This window comes from Carcharhinus amblyrhynchos, chromosome 14, assembly GCF_965287045.1.
Source record: "Carcharhinus amblyrhynchos chromosome 14, sCarAmb.v2.hapA, whole genome shotgun sequence".
Classification (NCBI taxonomy): Eukaryota; Metazoa; Chordata; class Chondrichthyes; order Carcharhiniformes; family Carcharhinidae; genus Carcharhinus; species Carcharhinus amblyrhynchos.
Window position 1 is genome coordinate 24314935 of NC_137337.1, and position 27091 is coordinate 24342025.

Below are 27091 nucleotides of genomic sequence, written 5' to 3' on the forward strand. Positions count from 1 at the left end.
CCATAACCCCACATATTTACCCTGCTAATCCCTCAAACCTACAGAACCTGGGACACTAAGGGGCAATTTAACATAGCCAATGCACCTGACCCTCATATCTTTGGACAAATGCATTGTGAATCTACCAGTTTCAGATTAGTCAGAAGGATATAAGGGAGAATTTCTACTACTTTTTATACTGAAATGATTAAACTATTGGGCAGATTTCCTCCCATGTGGAGACTAAGTGCAGTGATAGGGATGGGAACATGTTTCCCTCTGCAGCAGCCAGCAGGAAAATGCGCTAAATCTTCCAGCCCTGTCCCCATTAATTATGCACATGGGTATTTTACTCTCTGTTCTGTGGCAGAACGGGCCTGGGTGGTATGTAGTCCAACATAGTACTTGGGTGTCAACATCACTGACCCACTTTGCATGATGGACCTCCCAGAAAATAAAGGTAGATCTCCAGAATGTTCTGAGCTGGAAAATGGACCCTTTCCACGACACCTCACTGGAAGGTTTTCACCTGCAGATACTCCTCCCACCCCTGTGATGGGGTTGCAGGGTCTAGGGTTGCGGATGGCATTCATTTCTGAACTCCAGAGACAGCCCCAGACAGTGCACCCCAACATTGTGCATTTATGATGTCCTGATGGTGTTTCACACCGACATGTTTCCCATCTGGCATCACGGAGAATCTGCTGTGAGGGAGGGGGTCAGGCCTTTATCTGTATCCCACTAACGGGATGTAAGTGAGGTTCACGCCAAGCTTGGGTGGGTTTTCTGACCTATCATGGTGGGCACCAGCTGAGGATCCCATTGTAAATCCATGCCAATGTAAACCTGATGTCTGGCCTTCCCACTGGTGTCTAAGAAGGTAGCTAGGTTTGCAGCTGCAAAATAAACACAACCTCTACTGCAGTCACTTCAAGAAACGTTCAGTAGTTATTCAGTTTGCTTTCTGATGTTATTAAATTGAAATCCACTTTTAACAATAACAGAAACTGAATGTGATATATCAGCACACAACATACAGCCCAATCATCCTTCCTTCTCCTTATCCAATAACTTGGATTGATTCTCACATATGCTGTTAGCCACTTTACACTCAGAATAATTCATTCTTTTATTTATTATTATGCGTTCTTTTGTTGCACACGCCAGGCTACATAATATTTGCTGGGTGTTTGGCTTTCGACTGTATTCAGTACCTGCACTGGGCTAGTACTTTATCAATAGATCTATGTCCATATTGTAACATCTGATGCACTGGCTTCTCACTCGACTCACTAAGGGCGAGACGTTCCCAATCACTTATTCAAGACTGCAGAAATCTAGTGGCTGCATTGAGGGCAACCTGGATTCAGCCTGTGTGTGATCTACACTGTCACAGACTGAGATGCTCCCAACTTCTGCTAGGGTTTGCACACTTCCCCTCAATCCTTGCTGGCTGCACTGATGAGAATGTGATAGCATCGTACCCTTGTAACCTTGAGTAATAAGTGTGGGCCCAAAATTGTTGGGTTACCATTCTGCTACCAAGAGTAAGAAGGGGACATGCAGACCTCTGACTGCGCAGGCTGATGACCACATCCAGACCTCAGGAATGGGATCATTTTAATATTCAAACAGAGTATTGACTCTTCTGTGTCAGTTAGCAAGTCAAAGGCGCAGCCGTACTTGGGCGTTTTCAAACTTTTGTGTCATACAACAGTGAAGAAAAGCTTCCTGAATGCAACAGGATCATTTCTTCAGCAAAATGCAATAAGTGAAGGATAGCTAATGCAAATTATATCCATCAAATCAAACCTAGTTACTAAGAGAATTGTAGCTCTGTGTGATTGACGGGAGAATGGCCCAGTCATTTCCATTCAGGCCAGGACCTGTGTCATTACCATATAGGGTGTGAGAACGCATGCTTGTAGAGATTCAGTAAGATTGCCGCCCCCCCACTCCTCACCCACCCTTGCTAGTAGGAGATGGAATGGCAGGGTGCTGCTTCAAATGGGCTAAAGGCCTTACCAGTAAAAATCCTGCTGGCCAGAGGATTGAATGCTTTGCAGTTTGAAGGATTTTTGATCCTCAGGGATTGATTGCCTCTACACCTTCACATCTCCAGGGCGCTTGCAACAAAAGACTCGCCTGCATTCATCACGTGGCATTCCGAGTTGAATTGCCAGGGTAACCTGGTATGGTCCCAGCCATACCTCTAACCTGCCATTGGGGCAGGCAGTAAATGTGCCTATCGTGTACCTCTGGACACGAGGAATTCCCCTATACCTTTTGTTCATGTTTTTCTTTGCCTAGTAACTACACAAGTTTTAAATAATCGTTGCTATAAATATCATCATTTGTATTGGGCAAAGCTGCAATTTAGCAGGTTTGAAGAAAACTTCTCAAAATGATCTGGTAGGTGGCTACATGTAGATACCAGCAATGTGGCCTTCTATGTAACAGTACTCGTTAGATTGGATGTAATGCCTTTACGGAAGTGATGAAAAATCCTTGAGAAACTACACCTCGTTGATTGACTAAAGCACTATGAACGCTACTTATCTGTGTATTTCTTCCTCAAAATTTTAGAGCATTTTGTCTGTCTGGCATCTATCTCGTAAACAAGCTCAGCAGCCATTTTGTAAAAAGAATTCTTTGTATGCCATTGTTCCTGTTGAGTGGTTCTCGAACATTGGAGGGTATTAACGTTATGGTCTGGCAGGTATTTGTGAGGCTCTTAGTTTAAATCCTCTGAATTTTCTGTCATTTGTGACAAGCAGCCTTTATTTGCAAGAGCTTATTTTAACAAATTTTGCTCACTGATGCACAGGCTTAGTATGAGTACCATGTTTAATACCCTGCTGTACTGAAATCTGACTGTTGTAAGGAAGGTACATTAGGTGATTTTAAAAAGTCCCTTTTACACGTTTTGTACAGAACTCGCGATTATTTGACAATCTTGCAGGTTAATAGATTCCACCGACAACAGATGGTTGGATGCATACTTACAATGGATAATTAGGTCGTGGAACATATTTTAATTGGGTTGTTATTAGATGAGTTTTCAGCATCCAGGTGAACAATACAATTAATGATGTTTAAATAAATGTCCCTTTATTCAGATATGGATTTCAGTGAAGCGGAATAAAATGCCATATCGTGTTCTTAATTTTGAATTTGTTTTTAACTCTTTAAAACTAAGTGAAACACCAGATAGAATACATCACAGAATTGTTACAGCATTGAAGGAAACCATTTGGCCCATCTCTTCTGTACCCGCCCTCCAAATGAACATTATGGCTTGGCGCCATTTTCCTGTACCCTTGCACACCGCTTCTATTCAATTTATCATCTAATTCCCCCTTGAACGCCTCGATTGAACCTGCCCCCATCACTATTCCAAGCAGAGCATTCCAGACCTGAACCACTGCTGTGTGGGGGGAAAAGAAATTTTCACATCACTTTTTTTTTTCAAATTACCCCCTTGTTCTTTTTCCTTAATGACCAGGAACAGTATCTCCCTCTCTACTCTGACCAGCCTCCTAGTGATTTTGAACATTTGGATCATATCTCTCAGCTTTTCTTCTCCCAAGGAGAAGAGTCCTAACTTAAAGTTGAAGAGAATGGCACCAACGTATTTAGCAAGCCAGGAGTTCCACTCAGTGCCAAAAAAAAAGCCCGGATGTAATTCTCGCTGGTAGAGAGGGGCTGAGCCTAAGCTTGCCGATGACTGCAGAATGCTTGGGGTGCTGTTGTGCAGGTCCCAATCTCCTGGAATATGTAAAACATGTCATTAATATTTACATAGGCTTTGTGTCCATTGCACTGGTAAAACAAGGCCCGTAAGATTGTGTGAGGTGCAAAAATGTGCGCGAACTCGATTATTTTCTACCTCGCACAATCTTACCGACTTGCCTCACCAAACGACGGATGAGGTTGTAAGTGTCATAATGGTGAGAAAACCAGACCCAGCTGCAATCATCCCGTGCTTAAACATTTTCTGGGAGAATGAGGAGTTGCATGCTGGTTCTGGGAGGGGTGGGGCCAAAACACACTAGTGAGCCTGGCTACAAAGCGATGGGGCACTGTCTTGAAAGGGCACCCAGATCTCAGTGCACTGGAAGACCCCTCCCTCCCCTAATAGAAATCGGGACCCTCCCTCATTGGCAGCATGGTTTCCCCACCCCCATCCCTATTCAGATCATCAGCATTGGGGCCCTCCACTTAGACCCTACCCCCAGCACACTGACAGTGCCAGCTGTCAAGGTGTGCACTGACCGTGTGCCAGGTTGACACTCCCAGATAGGCACTACCCAACCATGTCCCCAAACACTTCAGTGACCTCCAAGTCCCTCCCGCCCACGTGGCCATCATGCCAACCGGCTCACACCACGCCCGTGGGATGGAAGATCTTAAGAGCTGGGAGAACCTGACGTTGAAGGGCTAAGCATATTTAAATGCTACTTTAAATATTCAGCCATAGAGGTTCACAGCACGGAAACAAGTCCTTCGGCCCAACCTGTCCATGCCGCCTCTTTTTTTTAAACCCCTAAGCTAGTCCCAATTGCCCGCGTTTGGCCCATTTCCCTCTATGCCCATCTTACCCATGTAACTGTCTAAATGCTTTTTAAAAGACAGAATTGTACTCGTCTCAATTACTACTTCTGGTAGCTTGTTCCAGACACTCACCACCCTGTGTGGAAAAAAATTGCCCCCCTGGACACTTTTGTATCTCTTCCCTCTCACCTCAAACTTATGCCCTCTAGTTTTAGACTCCCCTACGTTTGGGAAAAGATATTATCTAGCTGATCTATACCCCTCGTTATTTTATAGATCTCTATGGGATCACCCCTAAACCTCCCACACTCCAGAGAAAAAAGATCCAATCAACCCAGCCTTTCCTTATAACTCAAACCATCAAGTCCCGGTAGCATCCTAGCAAATCTTTTCTGCATTCTTTCTAGTTAAATAATATCCTTTCTATAATAGGGCTGATTCCAAGTGTGGCCTTACCAATGTCTTGTACAACTTCAACAAGATGTCCCAACTCCTACGTAGGACATTACAGCGCAGTACGAGCCCATCGGCCCCCAATGTTGCACTGTGAAACCAATCTAAAGCCCATCTAACCTACACTATTCCAATATCATCCATATGTTTATCCAATGACCATTTAAATGCCCTTAAAGTTGGTGAGTCCACTACTGTTGCAGGCAGGGCATTCCACGCCCTTATTACTCTGAGTAAAGAACCTACCTCTGACATCTGTCCTATGTCTATCACCCCTCAATTTAAAGTTATGTCCCCTCATGCTAGCCATCACCATCCGAGGAAAAAGGCTCTCATTGTCCACCCTATCTAATCCTCTGATCATCTTGTATGCATCTATTAAGTCACCTCTTAACCTTCTGCTCTCTAATGAAAACAGCCTCAAATCCCTTAGCCTTTCTTCATAAGACCTTCCTACCATACCAGGCAACATCCTGGTAAATTTCCTCTGCACCCTTTCCAGTGCTTCCACATTCTTCCTATAATGCGGCGACCAGAACTGTATGCAGTACTCCAAGTGTGGCCACACCAGAGTTTTGTACAGCTGCAACATGACCTCATGGCTCCGAAACTCAATCCCTCTACCAAAAGAAGCTAACACACCTCCTTAACAACCCTATCAACCTGGGTGCCAACTTTCAGGGATCTATGCACATGGACTCCGAGATCTCTTTGCTTATCTACACTAGCAAGTATCTTACCATTAGCCCAGTACTCTGTATTCCTGTTACTCCTTCCAAAGTGAATCACTTCACACTTTTCCACATTAAACTCCATTTGCCACCTCTCAGCCCAGCTCTGCAGCTTATCTATGTCCCTCTGCAACCTGCAACATCCTTCCACACTGTCCACACTCCACCTACTTCAGTGTCATCCATAAATTTACTAACCCATTCTTCTATGCCCTCATCCAGGTCATTTATAAAAATGACAAACTGCAGTGGTCCCAAAACAGATCCTTGCTATACGCCACTAGTAACTGAACTCCAGGATGAACATTTCCCATCAACCTTCACCTTCTGTCTTCTTACAGCTAGCCAATTTCTGATCCAAACCACTAAATCACCCTCAATCCCATGCCTCCGTATTTTCTGCTATAGCTTACTATGGGGATCCTTATGAAATGCTTTACTGAAATCCATACACACCACATCAACTGCTTTACCCTCATCCACTTCTTTGGTCACCTTCTCAAAGAATTCAATAAGGTTTGTGAGGCACGACCCTTCACAAAACCGTGTTGACTTTCCCTAATCAAATTATTTCTTTCTAGATGATTACAAATCCTATCTGTTATAATCCTTTCCAAAACTTTGTCCACAACAGAAATAAGGGTCACTGGTCTATAATTACCAGGGTTATCTCTACTCCCCTTCTTGAACAAGGGGACAACATTTGTTATCCTCCAGTCTTCTGGCACTATTCCTGTAGACAATGAAACTCCTGTATTTAATGTTTTGACCAATGAAACCAAGCATGCCGAATGCCTTCACCACTCTGTCCACCTGTAACTCCACTTTCAAGGAGCAATAAACATGTAACCCTAGATCTCTCTGTTCTGTAACTCTCCCCAACGCCCTACCATTAATTGAGTAAGCCCTGCCCTAGTTCATTCAGCCTAAGTTCATTACCTCGCATTTGTCTAATTAAACTTCATCTGTCAACCCACTGGGCAAATTGATCAAGATTCGATTGCAATCCTAGATAACCTTCCTCACTGCCCACTATGCCACCAATCTTGGTGTCATCTGTAAACTTACTAACCACGCCTCCTATATTCTGATCCAAATCATTAATATAAATGACAAATAACAGTGGACCCAGCATTGATTCCTGAGGCACACCACTGGTCACAGGCCTCCAGTTTGGAAAAACAACTCTCTACAACCACCCTCTATCTTCTGTCATCAGTCTTAAGTCCTCTCTGGGTGAGATCCGGTTTGTCAATGGCCAGGGATCGGAATGATTGCCAAGCGCAAAACCCGTTTTTAGGCCCATGAGCTATTTTCCTGGATTGGCGCAATCAATGCCAGGCACAGTGAGGCTGGAAAATCACCCCCAAAATTGCACACTTTACCTCTTTTTTTTTTCCTAAGTGTGAAAACATTTGATTTTTTTTTTCTCTCCTGCCAAAAAAGACACGATTCTTTTCCGTTTCCATGCTCATTCAGAATTTTTTAGAACATAGAAGAACTACAGCACAAACAAGCCCTTCGGCCCACAAGTTGCGCTGATCATATCCCTACCTACTAGGCCTACCTATAACCCTCAATCCTATTAAATCCCAAGTACTCAATTTTCTTTGTGGTAAGATTGCCCCCTTAGTGTCCAAAGGTGTGCAGCTTAGTTGAATTAGCTGTGGTAAATGTGTGGGGTTTACAGGGTTAGGGTGGAGAGGAGGGCATGGATAGAATACTCTTCTGGCAAGTTGGTGCAGACTCGATGGGCCTGATGCCTCTTTCTGCACTCTGTGGATTCTACAATCCCAGCCATCCACTCGTTATTGTAACAAGCTTTAGTGAAATATGTTGCTCAGATTAGACATGCATTATTGTAATTTTATTCTTTGCCTGAAATGTAATATTTTGCTACCATCAATACTTTAAAGGGAATCGGTCAGAACTCTCTTTCCCGCGTGCATATATTTTACTTTCTTTTCCCTAACTGTCCTCCATTCTAAATTAATTATTTTTAAGCTAAATGGATTACCTTTCCGAGTGCAATGCACTGTTCCCTTCTGTGAAGGGCAGAGAAGCAGCATGCTTTTGGAGTACAGGCAGTGTTTTTTTTCATTCATTTGTGAGACGTGTGTTGCTGGCTAGCCAGCATTTATTGCCCGTTCCCAGTTGCTCTTGGAGGGCAGTTGAGAGTCAAGCACATTGCTGTGGTTCTGGAGTCAGATAGCTATTAGAATGACATGGCTGCAGCCCTGATGCACTGAGAAATAGGGAAAGGAACAGAGCCAAACCAAGTAAGGATGGCAGGTTTTCTTCCTTAACGACATTAGTTAATCAGACTGGTTTTGCCAACAATCGACAATGGTTTCATGGTTATCAGTAGATTCTTAATTCCAGATTTTTTTTTACTGAATTCAGATTCCACCATCTGCCGTGACTGGATTTAAACCCAGGTCTCCAGAATATTAGCTGAGTTTCTGGATTGACCACTGAGAGATGCAAAGGATGGCAGGGGAAGTAGGAGAAATCAGCAGGTTGAATGTTTCGGGCTTCATTTTGGTTACATTGCCTAGTTGATGGAATTAGGTTCAGTTCCTACTGCAGAACTGAACATGTATTGAAAGAGTGCTGACCTGTGAAAGGTGTTCTCCTCTGGGTGAGTTGTTGAATCAAGTCCTGTTTGCCTGTTCTGCTACTGCTACTAAATGGTACCTTCAGGCAACCATGACATATTCCAAGAAGCACAGGGATTCTCCTGGTGCCCTGGCTGACACTGTTTCTGCACACCACCATTACTAAAGCAGATTAACTGCTGTTTTTGAGATCAGATTAAGTAAAAAAAGGTTGCCTTTTTTGTCTCTAAAGCAGATGCTGCAGTTAAAAATAAATTATTATGCTTGAAATTGTTATGAAACGTTTCTGAGATCTGCAGTAATTAAGGTGGCATGTTTTGCCACCTGTAAATTAAAGAAAAATTATTTAAAATGGAAATGGGAAAGCTGATGAGCATTGTAATCTGTAATACTTGTACAAATGTTGTTAGTGTTGTGGAAAAATTCATACCAGCATTTCTTAAGAAAGATTTTGGGTGGCATGGTAGCACAGTGGTTAGCACTGCTGCTTCACAGCTCCAGCGACCTGGGTTTGATTCCCAGCTTGGGTCACTGCCTGTGTGAAGTTTGCACAATCTCCTCGTGTCTGCGTGGGTTTCCTCCAGGTGCTCCAGTTTCCTCCAGAGATGTGGGTTAGGTTGATTGGCCATGCTAAAAATTGCCCCTTAGAGTCGTGAGATGCATGGATTAGAGGGATTAGTGGATTAATATGTAGGGATATGGGGGTAGGGCCTGGGTAGGTTTATCGTCGATGGGCCAAATGGCTGCCTTCTGCACTGTAGGATTTCTATGATTCTTTCTGTGATTTCTATGAAAGATGGTATGAAGGTTAACCACTGACCCATCCAATATTATTCAACTATCCCCCAGCAGATTTTATAATCATAAGTATACAAGAGATACAGGAAATGCTCTCTGGTAATTCTAAACCTAATTCTTCCTTGGTTAGGTTAAATATTTATGTGGCAATGGTAGTTAAACAGTTCAGTTTGTATGGAATATTAAATATGGTGTAGCAGGTGGTATTTCTTTTTCAGTGGATCACAGACCTCCAAGGAGGCACAGCTGAAATATCTTGTCCATTAAGAAAAATTTTTAAAATGTTTAAAATATCTGAACAGATTGCCAGAAATCAATTACTGATGCTTAAGTTCAAACAAGGCAGTTCCTGGGCAAAGAAATCTGGATTTGTAGAGCTGTAAAGCACAGAAAGAGGTCATTCATCCCATTATATTGCTGCCAGCTCTTTGAAAGAGCTATTTTTCTAATCTGGTGATGGGCAACCTAGGCTGGTGAGTGGGCTGCATGAGAGGCTCTCCTTCATCTCAGTGGGCCACAATATTGAAATTGGGCTGGTTCACTAACTATCACCACATGAATAAGATTAAATACGTTTTAACACGTGCTGAATATTTCATAGTGAGTTATGCTTAATCATTCATATATTAAAAGAACTATCAACTTCAAATGATTAAAATAAATATTTACACTTTGGACGCAGAGGGAGCACACGGCTCTCACAGCATGTACAATGAGCACACACCTTGCTTCACTTCACCTTGCTATATATGTGCATCACTTCAGTTATACTGGTGGGAAAAGAACTACATTGACTGGAATCAGTGGAAAGTGTCAACCCTGCATGTGAGCTGCTCTCAGAACACAGATTGGCCATATGTGACCCATCCCCCAGGCCATAGGTTGCCCACCACAAATCTAGTGCCACGTCCCTATGCTTTCCTCACAGCCCTTTAAAACTTTCCGTTAAGTCTAAGAATGAATTGATGTTGAGGGTGGCTTTGAAGATGCATGTTAATTCTTTGTATGTTTACTGGAATCTAAACATCAAGAACAAGCTGGATACAGATATTAGTTATAGTAGCCAGAATCCTCTGGCCATTCACGCAGACGGAATGTTCTGCGCCTGCTGACAGCGAACCGCCACTGCGTGTTTCACTGGCAGCAGAGGGTGGAAACTACAGGAAACCCTGCTGACAGTGGCAGGACCAGAAGATCCCACCGCCAGCCAATGGTGTGCCACCTCCACCACCATGAAACATGCAAACTGAGTTAGTTTCAAATAAGCAGCAGTAATCTTGATGAGCAAGCATCATAGGTTTATATGTGTGTAGTAATAATGGCCAAGGGGCTTGCCTCCCTCTCCCCTTTCTCCTTCTCTTCCCCAGATGGAATTTATCAGGTACACACATCAGTCAAGGCTGCCATATGCTTAAACTTGGTGGGCCAAGCTATTAGAATGACATGGCTACAGCCGTGATGCACTGAGAAATAGGGAAAGGAACTGAGCTGTAGTCTTAAAAGAAATGAAGTTAAAAATAAAGTTTATTTATTTGTCATAAGTCATTACATCATTATTTGTCATTGCATCAACACTGCAATGAAGTTACTGTGAAAATCCCCTTGGCTGCGCTAAGAGTAAATTGAGGCAGAAGAGTCACAATTACCTGCACATTTCCCAAGTGTGTGTTGGGTATGTTTGTCTATTGCAGGCACAGACACCGTGCTCGAGTTTCACCTATTTGTGGAAGACGTGGAAATGCAGATGTAGCATCAGGGTGGCGGAGATAATTCTCTGTCCCTTTTTCCTTTCCATAGCACGCACGCAATGAACATTACGCAGGCATTACAGTGAGGAGTAACACAGCTGCACTGAGAAGCAGGATTTAGTTTGGCAACTGAGGTCCTAAACTAAGCGAATTTCTTTTTAAGGTGGCAAGAAGAGACGTTCCTTTTGTGTAATAAAAACTGGTAACATTAGGGAGTGTCAGGTCATTAGAGTCAACAGGGAAAACTCCTTTGTTTGAATTTGATAAAGTCATTGCTGCCTCGCTAGGTAAGAAATCCTACATGAAGAAGAAAGCAAACAAAAGAGAGCGTGTAAATAAACATGCATTGTGTCTCAGTTAAAACTTGAGGTTTCTGTGAAAGTGTCTCAGTCCAGCAAAATAACAAGGATAAGAGTGACAGAAGGATATCTTCTGGTCCTGCTGCTGTCAGTAGATTTTCCCATTGTTCGTGCCCTCCACTGCTGGGGAATCTGCGCTGGGGTGTCACAGTCGGCAGGTCCAAAACATCCCTGCAGTAGGAGTGGCGGAAAATTTCGGTCTTTTTTTTTAAGCATTTGTCTGCGAGAAATGAAATCAGGAATAATTGCAGAATAGAAATAAAAGTTAAAACCTGTATGTTAGCGAAAATCATTAGCCAGGTGTCAAAATGACAATTCCATATCCAAATATCTCTTTGAATGAAGGGCGTGGCATTCAGTCTGCATTTTAAGCAGCTTCAGTAAACAGAGTCAAATATTTGAGTGCATTATATAATCTGACAGTGAACAGTAAAATCCTGCTGTACTCAGACATGTGCATTATGTAATTCATAAGACTTTCTTTGTTCAAGGCAATAAATAACCTCTGGCCAAAATTTTCCCCAGTATCAGCAAACACCAATGTTGAGCGGGAAAAGCGTATCAGAGGCCACCAACAGCAATGGTAGCTTTCGCTGCCACCATGTAGTGCAGTACTTTGAATTTACAGGTCCCACTATGTAATGCTGGTGGGATGGCCTCTGAAGCGCTTGTCCCACCATCAGCCTAGACCCTCGATGATCCAGAGTCACACCAGTGCACAGTGAGCAAAGCAGTGCATGTCCACTTCCCTGGCCTTATCCAGGCACGATCTGCTCACCCGTGAGCACTGCACTCATCTAAGCTCCCCGGGAAATCTGCTCACCAACTCATGCCTTTGGAGACCAGCCGGGCTTCAGGGCATCCCGCTGCTGTGGATGGATTTTCTGAAGGGTTGGGAGGGGTTGGTGGTGATTCCAGGATATAGGCCTGATAATTAACTATGTTAAATTATTATAATGAGGTTCCCAACATTGAACTAATGGTGGGGGGAAGGGGACAACCACATGATTTCACATCAATGTGAAACACAACTTTGCAGATTCTGCTCCCGTTGCTGCCCAAAGCAAAACAGGCGTGTCTAATCCCCACCTAAATATTTTAATAACAATTGGGGCTGTACTCCATGTTCCTTGAAATGCATTTCACCAGTGGAATATATTATCACTTAGTTTAGAACATATAGGATAGCATCAGGGAGTGCAGTCATCAGTCTCAGTGCTTCCCCTGTTTCATGGGCCCCTTATTCCTCCCCCCGCCGCCCCCCCCCCCCCCCCACTTTAACCTTCTCCCTCAATTATGCCTGATAATTTTTCCCTCTCAAAATTCACCAAACAACCATTGAAAGACTAGTAAAACGCTAACATCCATCATTGGATTAATTAATATTGAGAATCAATATTAATGACCCTGGCTGCAAATATGTTGGATGATATTTGTAATCAGGCGCCAATAATGGATTTAGCAGCAACAATATAATGCAGTGTTAGAACTATAGAATCCCTATAATGCAGAAAGAGGCCATTAGGTTCATCGAGTCTGCACCGCCTCTCCACCATTTAACAAGATCACGATTGATCTGTTTGTCTTTCAAATTCTATATTCCTGTCTACTCCCAATAACATTTGATTCCATTACCTAACAAGAATCTAACCAACCCCCCCACCTCTTAAAAGTTTCACCCAGCCTTTACTGCCTTCTGAGGCAGTGTTTAAAAGTCACACAACGCTCTGAGAGAAAAAAATTCTCCTCGTTTCTGCCCTCAAAGGGCAGTCTTAATTTCAAAATCGTGGCCCCTAGTTCTGGATTCACCCGGAAAGGAAACATCTTTTCCACGTCTACTTTGTCAAGACAATTCAGGATCTTATATAGTTCAATCAAGTCACCACTCAATCATCTTAACTCCAGTGGCAGAAAACCCAGTCTGCTCAACCTTACCTCATAAGACAACCTGCTCATTCCAAGTATCATTCCAGTGAATCTCATTTGAATTGCTTCTAATGCACTTATATCCTTCCTTAAATAAGGAGACCAAACTGCACAGTGTTAAACATGTGGTGTCACCAAAGTCCTACGTAACTGAAGCATAATGGGGACGAGTCTCCCATCCCACTGTGATCGTTAACATTTCAAAGCCCTCATGAGGACTGCCCATAGTGGATTTATAGTGAATGGCTACAGAGGATTCATGGGGGGACATATGAGAGGGCATAAGGGGCATATGGAGAATGGGTGAGGGTTTGAGAGCCTTGCATTCATTCCTACAACTGGGCCGATGTCTCAGTAAACAGATGTGAGCTGTCTAGTCTACCAGGATAGCCTTTTGTTTGCCTCCATTGCTGCCTCAGGTCCACTCCAGTGGCAGAGGGCCCAACCCCTTGGAATGCAAATACAGTGGGTGGTGGGGAGGGGCAGTTTTAAAGGAGATAGGGCTGCTGGGTCAGGGAGCTGCCTGATTCGACCTTATCTCCCCCTCCATAAAAGTCTGCCCAGTATGTCTGCATAGCAATCATGGTGATGCACACTTTGCTGAAAGGAGAATAGTTAACCAAGCAATGGTCAGTGGATAAAAATTGCTGACAAAATATAGCAGCCAATATATAGCATGTTTAAACAAAAAGAAAACATGAGAAAGAAAGATAATGGATAATTGTAATAACAGTAACAGATTTTCTTTTGTTATGGTATGGTCCTTTGAGAAATTTATCAGAACGTTTTACATATGAGGATAAAGATGTGGAATGAGCTAAATGGATTTGCATCAGTTATCATTTCTCAGCTATGGTCTCAGGAGTTCAGACCTAAATTGCTTTAATAGAACTTAATGTTAGAATTCAGCTGTTTAAATCTGATAGGCCAGTGGGTCTGATTCAATTTCTCCAGAGTGCTAAAAGAAATTGAGTTGGGGTGAATGTTGTGTTTGAGTTAATGGCTCATGCATTCAGTGAAGTTGATGTCTGCTGTAGTGAAACTATTGGAAAGCATAGGGTGGGAAGTGATTTACGATCAAGTAGAACGTTTATTAGGGTTGCCCAATACGGGTTTAGAAAATGTAGTTCCTACCTCAGTGACCCAATTTAAGGTCTTTGAGAGTGTAAGCAACGATGTGTGTTATAGATGCTGTATACGGTGCTTTCCAGAATACAACTGATTAAGTTCCGTGTAGGAGGCAATTTGGATGGATTTGGATCTTATGGGATAATTGGGCAGATATGCTGAATAGGTAATTGGTTAGGATATCATATGTAAAGGATTGTCATTAATGGAAGTGAATCTGAATAGAGCATGGTTGAGTGGAGTTTCATAAGGCTCCATGTTTGGGCTGTTGCTGCTTCATGTTTTCATCAATTATTTAGATTAGGAAATAAATGGAACCATTCTTTAATTCACAGGTGGCACAATTACATTCAGAGATCAATAATTTAAAAAGGGTTAACGGGTCATAGGGCAGTCTGAACAAATTAAGGGTGTGGGCCCATTTGTAGCAGATAATACAGATAACAGTGTCATTGTTTTGGGTTAGATATGTTTAGACTGTGGAACAGTACCCACTAAGGGTAATATATTTAAAAAATCTTGGAGTAAATGTTGACCTGTCTTAAATACACTCATTGAGTGGTAAGGGGATGAAAAGGTTAGTGGGAAAAGGCAGAAGAATGGGATTGAGAAACTTTTCAGCCATGACTGAATGGCGGAACTGACTCGATAGACCGAATGCCTAATTTTGCTCCTATTTCTTATGGTCTTACGGACTTTTTAATAACTAGGGGCAAGTGAGGCAGCTGAGAGGGAAACAACCAAAGTTTTTAGTAGTACAGCTTGTCAAAAAGAGGTTAAAACAAAAATGCAGTGTGTAAGGTTTTAATACACTATAGGCAACCTGAGGCGAATGAGTGGGCAGTTTGAGTGGCTCTCCTTGATCTCAGTGGACTGTTTGCTCACTAACTGTGACCCCCATGAATAACATTAATTACATAATTTATACAAATTGATTAATCATTCACATATTAATAGAATTCTCATCAACTTCAAATGATTAAAAACAAAGATATTTATGTTTGACTGTGCATTCCCTCTACATCAATGTTGTGTGCAATCAGCACGCACCACCCTTCACATGCCCTTCAAGTGCATATCGCTTCAGTCTCACCAGTAGGGGAAAAAAAACTATGAAATATAAATCAGCAGAATTTGGCAACCCTACTTATGGGCTGCAGTCAACAAAATGTCCCATGGGTCACACTCAGAACCCAGATAGGCAGCACGTGCCCCATGGGCTGCAGGTTGCCCACCACTGCGTTAGTACATCCACACACGAAATGCAGCATCCAGCTGTGGTCCCCAAACTGTCATTTTGGATGAGAGGTTAAGGCGAGACTCCATCTGCTCTGTCCAGGTCAGTGGAACGGATCCCATGGCACCACTAAAGGAAAAGCAGGGCATTTTCTACAGCAACCTGGTCAATCACCATCACAAAGACAAATGATCTGGTCACTATCTCATTGTTTTGGGACCTTGCTTTGTGCAGGTTGTCTACGACGTTTCCCACATCATCATAATGATTATGTTTGGAATGCTCCAAAGTCATATCAGGCACTATTTAAATGGAAGTTTTTTTTCTCTTTTTTTTCTCTCTCACTCACTCACACACACACACACACACACACACACACACTAAAGGTATCAATAGTCTGAAGAAGGTGCAGAAGAGGGTGTCCAAAATAATACCTAATTTATATGCTCTTGGTGATGAGGGAAAGCCCCAAAGTTTATTTTGGAGGGGAAACATTTCAATAGAATGTGACAATTTTTTAAAATCAAGTTGTTGTTGTTATTATTATTATTATTATTATTATTATTATTGCAATATGTATATTTGGCACTTATAAGGCAAAGACATTTTGACTTGGTAACATTTTCAATAATGCAGACTGATTTAATTCCGTTTGTAAGGCTCAGAATTCAAATTGATTCCCATTTTCCAATTGTGTTTGTTCTTTCCGCCGCCCATTCATCTTAATTAATGAGCCTCTGATTTCAAGAGTACACTGATTAACCTAATTTTTTCACTGCATTATGTTTTACCAACAGTTAATTGCTCAGTGTAAAATGTAGCAGCACCTTGTCCTCAAATTTTATCCAATAACATGGTACAGCAAAGTTCTTAGAATTATTTTATTTTGATCTGTTTAATTTCATCAATTATTTTGTTAAGCACATCTTTCCCAATATCTCACATAGCTTCACCTCTTAAAAAGGTTTGCAATTTATGTAGTTGCTACGATTTGCCACCAGGTGAACTCATTATCAATGATCAGTTGTGATAGCAAATACAGATGAGTCAGAACCTGATTAATCTGCAAGATCTTGCATTTTCTCCCCTTTTCTTGGAATGCGTGCCTAAAGCTTGAACAATGAAGTCACATGCGTATCAGTTGAAATGGCTGAGTTTTTAATCTATTCACCTGCTCTCCAGAAAAAGAAGGGAAATTTAGTGTACAACAACCTTAAGAAAGAAGGACAGCAAATATGCGCAGGGAAAGAACAAGCTGCTGCGGCTGATATTTTAATCCTAGCAATAGCTACATGTATAAAATGTCTTTTGCTTGGCTGAATTAAAGAACGTGTTTAGAAAATATTATTGTAATATTTTGTAAGTTCTGAGTTATGCTGCAATTTAAGTAAAAGCGGATCATGTTAAATGTTCACATCAGGGCAGTCAGTACATGTTTGTAGAAAAGATAGCTAATGCCACTTTGGGTATAACGTTTCATCAGAACTAAAGACCATTTTAGTAAGATTGTAGAAATAATATAGAGAGAAAGTAGGTGAGGACAAAGATAGGGAAGATGAGCACATTTACCACTCAGTGGGAGGGAATTCATGGTTTGAAATGTCTGCTTCGAAGGCTGTTAGAGGATTTTCTCTTCAGATGCTTTGGTTTCCTCCCACACTCCAAAAATATGCAGGTACGGTTAATTGGCCATGCTAAATCCTTTAGTGTCGGGGGGGACTGTTTTTTAAAATTCATTTCTGGGACATGGACCTCGCTGGCTGGGCCAACATTTATTGCCCATTCCTAGTTGCCCTTGGAGGGCAGTTGAGATTCAATCACATTGCTGTGGCTCTGGAGTCACATGTAGGCCAGACTAGGTAAGGACAGCAGATTTCTTTCCCTAAAGAACATTAGTGAACCAGATGAGTTTTTCCCACAATGATTTCATGGTTCTCAGTAGATTCTTAATTCCAGTTATTTTTTATTGAATTCAAATTCCACCATCTACCATGGTGGGATTCGAATCCGGGTCCCCAGAACATTTGCTGAGTTTCTGAATAATAGTCTGATGATACTACTAAACCATCACTTCCCCGGGCAACTAGCAGGATGAATACGTGTTGTTACGGGGATAGGCCTAGGTGGGATTGTTGTCTGTGCAGGTTCGATGGGCAGAATGGCCTCCTTCTGTACTGTAACAATTCTATGTTTTTTTTGTGTTTTGAAGGAATTGTCCAACCAGAGCAAAACAAAACCTTATAAGTGTTCTACTTGCCATTTTTATTTGCAATTCCTTTTGTTTTTTCTATTATACCTACAAATTATAATCATCTTAGACCTCCATGAGCCTTCACAATCAATTATAGGGGGCAATCTAGTACTAGTGCTAAGCATTTTTAATGAAAAGATGGGTCAGGCTCCAGCCTGAGATCACAAGTTAAAATAGACCACAAGTATCATGGACTCGTTCCGCTTGAGAACAGATACTGTAACTTCCTTTCATCCCTCTCTTGATTTCCCTCTGGCTTTTTAGATTCTTCATGCTGTAATATTTCTTCCTTTCACTCTTCCAAACTAATTTCAGAAAGACAATTTAATGATGCATCATTCTTTATTGAGTATTTACATTCCACCCCATGACATACCTAGCAGCTTCGGGTCTAACATACCAGTTCCAAAGACCTGTGACGTTTCATTACAATCAAGGTGCAACCGTATATAAATGTAAGTTGCTTGCATCAGTATCTTTCATGCCTCACAATTTAAAGATCTGAATCATGTGGGATTTTAATAAACGTTTCTGCATGAAAGTCAATGTTCAAAGTTTATTTATTAGTCACAAGGAGGCTTACATTAATACTGCAATGGAGTTACAGTGAAAATCCCATAGTCACCACACTCCAGCACGTGTTCCGCTACACTGAGAGAATTTAGCATGGCCAATGCGCCTAACCAGCACGTCTTTCAGACTGTGGGAGGAAACCAGAGCACCCAGAGGAAACAGACACAAGGAGAATGTGCAGACTCTGCACAGATAGTGACCCAAGCCAGGAATTGAACCCCGGCCCCTGGCACTGTAAGGCAGCAGTGCTAACCTCTGTGCCATCGTGCTGCCAAGTCTCTTTGTATAATTTAGAACCATAGATATCAAAATCATTCAGAACTTTCTTCAAAAACTGCATATTCTTTTACAGGTAAAGATGTTTAAAAGTTCACAATGTTCCAAACGTAGTCTTAATTAAGTCGTTTCCGGTTAAAATAATTTAGTTTGACCAGATGCCTTTGCGATCCACTTCATTAGCCTTGTTGATAACATTGTTGTATTGGTTGAACTATCAATACATAATTAATAATAAATATATATTTATAAATATACCCAAATATTATCCCTTTTATAAATTTGCTAATTATACATAATACAGTGTTTATATTTTCCTTCTTTTAAAAGTTACTTACCTTTTCTTACAGTATGTGATCACCTGGTCTTTATTCTTTGAAGATCCCTCCCTTCTCTCATTCCGCCTTTTGAATTCTCTGCCTTATTAGATTCTTCAGGGAATATGCTGTAATACTTTAAAGGTTCCTTTTGTAATCTTTACATTTGTGTATTGAAATATTTTATAATACTCAAGAGCAGGGTAATGAACAGTGATTTAGAACAGCTGCCTTTGGGACTGCACAGTTGGCTGTTGTCTGCATGAAGTCCTCAATCTGAAAAGCTGGTTCAATTACCAGTCATCTTCCCCACATACAGAACTTTATCAAGTGCCCTTAGCAGTAATGCTGCCCTGCCCTTCAGTACTTACTAATCATGTCTTTGTTAACAAAACATTTAAAGAAGGCAGCTACTTCCCTATTTTAAAAGCTAATTGCAATACAGTCTTGGAATTTGAATGTTAGTTACTTGCACTAAGCAATAAAATGACAAACTTCCATTAAAGTTATTTCTGCTTGCAAACCCAAAGGTAAAATGTCAAGGATTATTTCATGTTGATAATGGTCCAGTTAATTGGTCCATTATTTTACAGGGAGTTTACATACTTTCAGAAGGCATGCTTTAATACACAGTGCTTAATAAGGCCAGAACATTCTGGTAATTCACAGCAGTGGGATCTTCCAGCCTTGTGGACAATGCACCCTCGATGAATGCATTCCTCACCTTCAATGGGAAACGACATTGACAACAGTGGGATTAGAAGATCACCACTGTCCAGTGGTTGGCCACCTCCTGTGGTGGGTTGTGCAGCAAATCCCACCCTATAATTTGCATTCATGATGAGCCTTTAAAGGGTTCTCATCTTTAAACGTTTCAGTTGTATAACAAGGAAAAATCACACTTACAGAATTTTTTTCTTTCACTTTTATGCTTCTTGTTTCTTTCAGAGATATAATCTGTAATGCAGACAGTAAAAAGTTGTATTTTCTGGTAACTTTTCTTCAGATGTTGGCTGTGAAGATAAGAAGATAAACAAATCAGCCAAAGGGGCTTGCAAGAGACCTGACTAAACTTACCGCCGTTTTGTTTTATGTTCTAGGTACACTCACTATCATTCACAGTAATTGATCTTGAAGCGGATTTATCTTATTCTCTCTTCTTTCCTCCACAGTTATTGATCTTCTGTACTGGCATGACATCAAGCAGACAGGAATTGTCTTTGGGAGTGTGCTTCTTCTGCTGTTTTCACTGACCCAATTCAGTGTTGTGAGTGTCATAGCCTACCTGGCGCTTGCTGCACTCTCAGCTACAATCTGCTTCAGAATTTATAAATCAGTGTTGCAGGCTGTGCAGAAGACCGATGAAGGACACCCTTTTAAGTAAGTGTACAGCCCCTCCTTTCTTCCTTCAAGAATGCTGTAATCTGTAATTCTTTTGTTCTGTCAATTGATAACATTCCCCTCATCGTTCACAAATTTAAGCACTGAAACTTATCAGGATATGAGCACAAGGATAGTCATAATAAAACAAAAGTTGCCTACCTAAAACATAAAAGAATTTCACATGGTGTAATTAATTTCCGAAGAGCAGCAACCTGCTGTCTGATGAAACACACCAGCAATTTTTCATGAGTGATATCTGACAAATAACGTGAATGCTGGCCAGTTGATGTCCCTTTAGGGAAGGAAATCTGCTGTTCTTACCCGGTCTGGTCTACATGTGACTCTAGAGACACAACAATGTGGTTATCTCTTAAATGCCCTCTGAAATGGTCTAACAAGCCATTCAATTTCAAAGTGATTAGAGATGGGTAGTAAATGCTGGCCAACCAGCAGCGTCCATGTCTCACGAATGAATAATGTGTTTTATCTGGTCTTCTCACTTGAGCGCTGAACTCACCTGATCTCCCCTGGGAGGTCTGCTCACCAGGTCTCTCCAGAGACCAGTCAGATTTCTCACCATTCTGCCATTAAGCTGCCGTGGATGGATTTTTTGATTGGCTGGTTGGCACAGGGACTGATACTGGTGTATGGGCCGGTAATGATCTAAGTTTACTATAATGATGATCCCAACATTGAACATCGGGAAACGTGGGGTGGAGGAGACAAACACGTCATGCTTTCATACAACTTTCACTTGTCACAATAATTTCCTCTCCCATTCATGCCAGACAGGAGCGGAATGTATCCCGGCCAAAGGAAGATTTATGGCACAAAAGGAAGCTAATCAATCCATCCCATCTGTTCAGACTCAAAAAGCAACCCAGTGAAATCACACTTTTTCCAGCTTAGGTCCATATAGACCTATAGGTTACGTCACCCTAAGTGCATATCCAAGAATTCTTAACGTGACAAGATTTTTAGGCATCACCTCAACCCTGCTATTATCTTTTCACCAATTGTTTTAACTTTATGCTCCTTGGTTATTGACATCTTTGCTAATGGAAATAGGTCTTTCCTATCGACTGTTAGTCAAGTCTAAAGATTACAACCTTGGTGAGGATGTCAGCAGCAGAAGGCAAGGCAAGGCTCAAGTTGGAAGGTGCCATGGAGATGAAAATAGGGGATCTTAGTGATTGAAGCACAGAATAGAATCATAGAATCTCTACAGTACAGAAGGAGGCCATTCGACCACGTCCCACCCAGGCCCTATTCCCCTAACCCTTCACATTTACCCAGCTTATCCCAACACAAGGATTAATTTAGCATGGCCAATCTACCAAACCTGCACATCTTTGGACTGTGGTAGGAAATCAGAGCACCCAGAGGAACCCCACACAGACACAGGGAGAAAGTGCAAACTTCACAAGGACAGTCACCCGAAGACAGAATTGAACCTGGGTCTCTGGAGCTGTGAGGCAACATTGAACCCATTGCGTGGGTATGAGGTTGGAAGATCATCTCAGTGTCAAATATGACACCAAGGTTGCGAAGAATCCGGATCAGCCTCAGGAAGTTGATAGGGAGAGAGGCAGAGTCAGTGGCCAGTCAGTAGAGATTGTGACATTGAAACCTGGAAGATCAGTTTGCTGCCTTAACCCTTTGTTTGGAAACCAGTCTGGTGAGGTTAGGGGAGTATGCAGCTGGATGTAAAATAGGTACGGCAGGTATTGGTAATAGAAAAAAATATATAAATAGTAATAAAAAACTACATATATTAAATTCTTGATTTGACACTTGTTATGCTACCTAATCTTTCTATCACTTCTGAATGGAATAGAAACATTGATTTAATATAGTACAATGTGAGCGGTCACCTAATGATGCAGGACGTTGCTACTTTGACGAATAACAAAATGGAGTAGATTATACTGGGATTTAAAGGGATTAATTACAAGGACAGGTTGTATAAACATATCTTGCATTCCATTGAGTCGTCTGACAAAACACCACAACCCTCAAAGTTTGTTGTCCTTTCTCTGTTTAATAATTCTCTTTATTGGCAGAGCTTACTTGGATATGGACGCGACCCTCTCTGAAGAGCAGATTCAAAAGTATGCGGATTCTGCGCTGGTGTACGTAAACAGTACTGTCAAAGAACTGCGACGACTGTTTCTGGTGCAGGATCTTGTGGATTCTCTGAAAGTAAGAGCATCCGGGTCATTTCATTCCATGGCTTAAATGTGAAGGGCTATTAATTGATTTTTTTTTTGTAGGTTTCAGTCTGTTTAAAAAGCTTAAAACTCCCTCCTTTTGCCATCCTGAGAAATCATCTGCAGTGACCTCTTGTCACTGTTACACCTCATGTCCTCCCATACCTGTTGCCTTCTCAATTGTAAGGTCAGGAATGAACCAAAGGCTGGACATCTTGCACAATCTAGTCACAAGTGTACCATATTAGCAGAGCTTCACTAAAGTGTGTAAGTTTAGGACAAAACATTGCACAGACTTCACTTCTAATTGCCTGCGATAAGATTTCATTATCTCGTATATTTCATCATTACTTAACCACACAATGCCCTACAAATCTGGAAAGACTGGGACTTTCTTCCCTGGAGCATGGGAGACTTAGGGATGATTATTATAAAGGTCTATAAAATAATGAAGGGCATAGATAAGGTAGATATTCAACATCTTTTTCCAAAGGTATCGGAGTCTAACATTAGAGGGCATTGGTTTAAATTGAGAGGGGAGAGAAGCAAAAGGGTCCAGAGGGGCAGTTTTTGAGCACACAGGTGGTGAGTGTCTGGAACGAGCTGCCAGCGGTAGTAATAGAGGCAGGTACAATTTTGTCTTTTTAAAAGCATTTAGATAATTACAGGGTAAGATGGGTGCAGAAGGATATGGGCCAAATGCAGGCAATTGGGACTACCTACTAGACAGCATGGACAAGTTGGGCCGAAGAGCCTGTTTCCATGCTGTAAACATCTATGACGTTTGGTCATGATCCAGTTGAATGGCAGAGCAGGTTCAAGGGACTGAATGGCCCACTTCTGCTCTTATTTCCTACGTATCCTTCTGACTCCAGTTGAATTAAAATTTCACCATCCGCCATGATGGGATTTGAACCTGGGTCCCCAGATCTTGCCCTAGGTCTCTGGATTATTAATCCAGTGACAATACCACTACACTACTGCCTCCCTGGCTCGCAAGTTATTATTCAAAGTATTTAATTGAAATGTTGCGATTTGTCACATTTTCCATTTTTGTTGCCTTCTCAAACTGGAGTAGCATTTACAGTACGCCAGTAGGTTCCAGTTTGGCCGGTGCTATTATTCATGACACCAGTTCCATGAACAAGCCTATGTACTGAAATGAGACTTACACTTAAAGTTACCTGGCGTTGTGTCCAGATGGAACATTGTATCTGGGTGGAACAATGTTATATTATGGCACATATGAATTCCATTATATCTTTTATGTCACTTCAAAAGGTAAATAATATCAGTTATGCCAGGTATTTTACATAGCGGACCATTAGCTATATTTGGTGGGGGGTGGGGGAAAGAGTGAGTATTACATTTGGTATAGAATATAGAAGTCTAAAGGCAGTGCTGAGTTGAATTACAAAAGGAAAATATTACAGATTACAAAATCGAAAATAATAACAGAAAAGACCGAAGATACTCAACAGCTCTGAACGCATCTGTGAAGAGAGAATTTATGGGCAAGATTTTGCCATGGGCTTTGGGTTCCAATGTCAGGATGAAATGGAGGTCCCGAGCCTACACGCTAGCAGTAGGACCTACTCAGTAATTTTCCCAGAGACAACCCCTGATTGGTCTCGTCCAGGTTTGACATCCAGTTAAAGCTGGTCTGAAGCCTCGGGCAGCCTCTGCAGGAGAAGTGGTGAGAGCTGAGGCAGGTCTGGGATCAAGAGGGCGCAGAGTTAAGTAAATAAAATAAACATCAGTGGGGCTATGCAGGCAGACCTTTTTGGATAGCCAACTGGGGTGTGGGTTGGCCTTCCCTGGCCACAGACTCCTCGTTGTGCTGGGCCTGATGAATTGACCATAGTCGAGTTCTTCAGTATTTAAATTGACTGCCTGGAACTTCCTGGCGTCAGGACTGTGCCGGGAAAGTGTCCCGACGTGGAAACTCAATGTTTCTTGGACCATCACCTTCCAACCCATCACAGCAGAAGCAGGAAAAATCTGCCCAATGTTTCAGACCAGTGGCTTTTTGTCAGAATCGATAATTAAAGGTTACAGTTGAGCTAAATGACAAACCAGCTTGGTGCAGTTTCCTGTGGGAGCATATTTGGCGAGAGCCCATCATGAACTGGAGGATCGACAGCAAGGGGCCAGGGTCAGGGGACCGTAGAGGCTCCAAAGTGAAGGGCTAGCAATGAGGCAGAAGGTCAGGAGATGGCAGGCACTGCTCCAAAATGGCATTGTTCGGGTGATGTGCCCCTTCTTGGCATGAAAATGATGAAACGATTTTAAAATGAAGCCCGCAACACTGAATGCAAACACAGGTCCCATTACCCAACCAACATTAAAGTGGAATGATTTATAATGGATCAACTTAAATCAGAGACCTACTGTACTTGTAAAATTCTTTGGAAAAAGAAGCCTTGTGTTGAAGTGCCGTCTAAATCCAAGATCATCTACTTGAACAATGTCAACTGTTTTCACAATGTTTATTCACAAAGACTGGACAAATGATAGACTCGCTCTGTTTGATACATCCTATCTGTTTGGGACATTTCACACATCCTTTTGACAGATGGTTTAAAGCATCTTGATTCCACTTGAGCCTCTATGGTTCAGGACAAAAGCCTCCTTGATTGTACAACAAGAAATAATTACCATAATCTACTTATCCTTAATGGCTTAGCAATCAAATGGTTTACACTGAGAATACATTTTTACTTTATTCCCATTAGGAATGCCCAACTGTTTCATGTTTGCTTTTTGCTTTTTTAAAAAAAGTAAAAGCACACCAGAGCATGTGAGGAGAGTTGACCAAAAGCCAGGCCCATGTAATAGGTTTCAGTGGGGAGCTTAAAGGATACGAGCGAGGGACAAAGGGGATTAGATAAAGAATTGTGTCAGGCCCAGATAGATGAAAGCACGAGACAGACAAAGATGGAGGGGATGCACAAGGCACAGTAGTTGGGTAGAAGAAAGGAGAACCAGAAATAGGGATGTGTAGAGTTGGAGGTGGTTACATTGTGTTTAGGAGAGATGAGGCAACAAAACGATTTAAAAACAGGGGCAAGAATTTTAAATTTTGTGACTTTTTGGGTACCAGTTGATGAAAGAGCAGGATAATGCGAAATAGTATTGAGGCAGTAGAGATACTGATGAGCTGAAGTTTACAGAGAATGGAGGGGGTTGGGTAGCTGGCAAGGAGAACAATAAAGGTGTCAAGTCTAAAGATGACAATACATGGATGAGAGTTTCAGTGGCAGTGGAATTGCAGTTGAGATGGAGATGAAATTAAATAGTCTTTGTGAGAGTGAGGAAATGGAATTGGAAGCTATTCTCTGGGTTAAATGGGATGATTGGGCTGTGAGCTGGCTAAAGAAACAGGAAGCGAGTCTTCTGGATGAGTAGAATGAAGACACCAAGGACAAGACTGGAAAATAGAGGAAGGTAAGTGTGCAAGGTCAGGGTGGCAGGAGCCTGAAGAGAAAATTTGATTGGTGGACAAGAGGAATGGGGATAACATGCCAAGTCAGTTAAACTGCTAATATTCCCATCTTGCTATCAAAACTTTCATGAATGCCTCAGACTTGGTGTTAGGTGAAGATTGGGGACATGGAGACAATGAAAACAATGAACATTCTGCTTCTTCTATAGATTGCAAATACAAATCACTTTTCTTCAAAGAGACTGCTAAACTACCAATAATTTAGGAATTTCTGGGAGATGACAGATATCCCAACTTCTCTCTTTGAGGAAAAGTGTTTGATTTGTATTTGCAATCTATAGAGGAAGCAGAATGTTCACTGTTTTCATTGGAATGTCATGCAAAAGCAATAATATTGCATCCTTCATCAAATATAAACATATTGGCAAACCCTTTCCTGAAGATAATGTCCCTTAAGATATACAGCCCTACAAAAAAAGAAAAAGAATTTAGATCTGTAATTTTCAATACCTATCGATGAATTAAATTAGTTTACTGTTAAGTACGTATAGATTTTTATCCTTGTTACTACAGATTTTTGCTATGGTTGAATGTGATTTAGATTGTTTATCTGCTTTAAAATGGAGCAAGGGTAATTTAGCAGTGAGATTCGCTAGTTAATCGTATTAGATCTTTGGGCTTCTATTTGTGAAATAATCTACTGTTGGTTACTGTGACGTTCATGTTTAACTGGTCTTTTTTTTTCAGTTTGCAGTGCTGATGTGGCTGTTGACCTATGTTGGAGCTATCTTCAATGGCTTGACCTTGATGATTATGGGTAATTATGTTCCAACATAAAACACAAACATTGATTGATACTGCTGTCCTTTTTCCAGGCTTGTGAGCAAAGTGGCAATGCATGCAAGTGCCAATCTATACTTGGCTTACCCGTCCAGCTCATGTAGGCCTAGATGTTTCAAACTGATACTCCCAGGAAGGTTAGGTTGTTGTTGCTGCGTACTAGCACCTCCTTAAATTAGAGGTACATTTTCCAGGAGCAGGATGCTAAAGGGGTTTGGAAGATGGGTAGATTGATCTCAACCCAACCTCGAACCAAGAACAAAGC

At 41.6% G+C, this 27091-nt stretch overlaps 1 protein-coding gene across 4 annotated transcripts in view; it reads left to right on the plus strand.

Annotated features, from left to right (window-relative positions):
- Window positions 1-27091, plus strand: part of rtn1a (reticulon 1a) — a 173023-nt gene that overhangs the window by 137193 nt on the left and 8739 nt on the right. For all 4 annotated transcript variants that reach the window (XM_080202436.1, XM_080202434.1, XM_080202433.1 and 1 more), the window contains 3 exons: window positions 20121-20328; window positions 22395-22533; window positions 26734-26803. In XM_080202436.1, the coding sequence (XP_080058562.1) occupies window positions 20121-20328; window positions 22395-22533; window positions 26734-26803 (417 nt within the window). The remainder of the gene's footprint in view (window positions 1-20120; window positions 20329-22394; window positions 22534-26733; window positions 26804-27091) is intronic.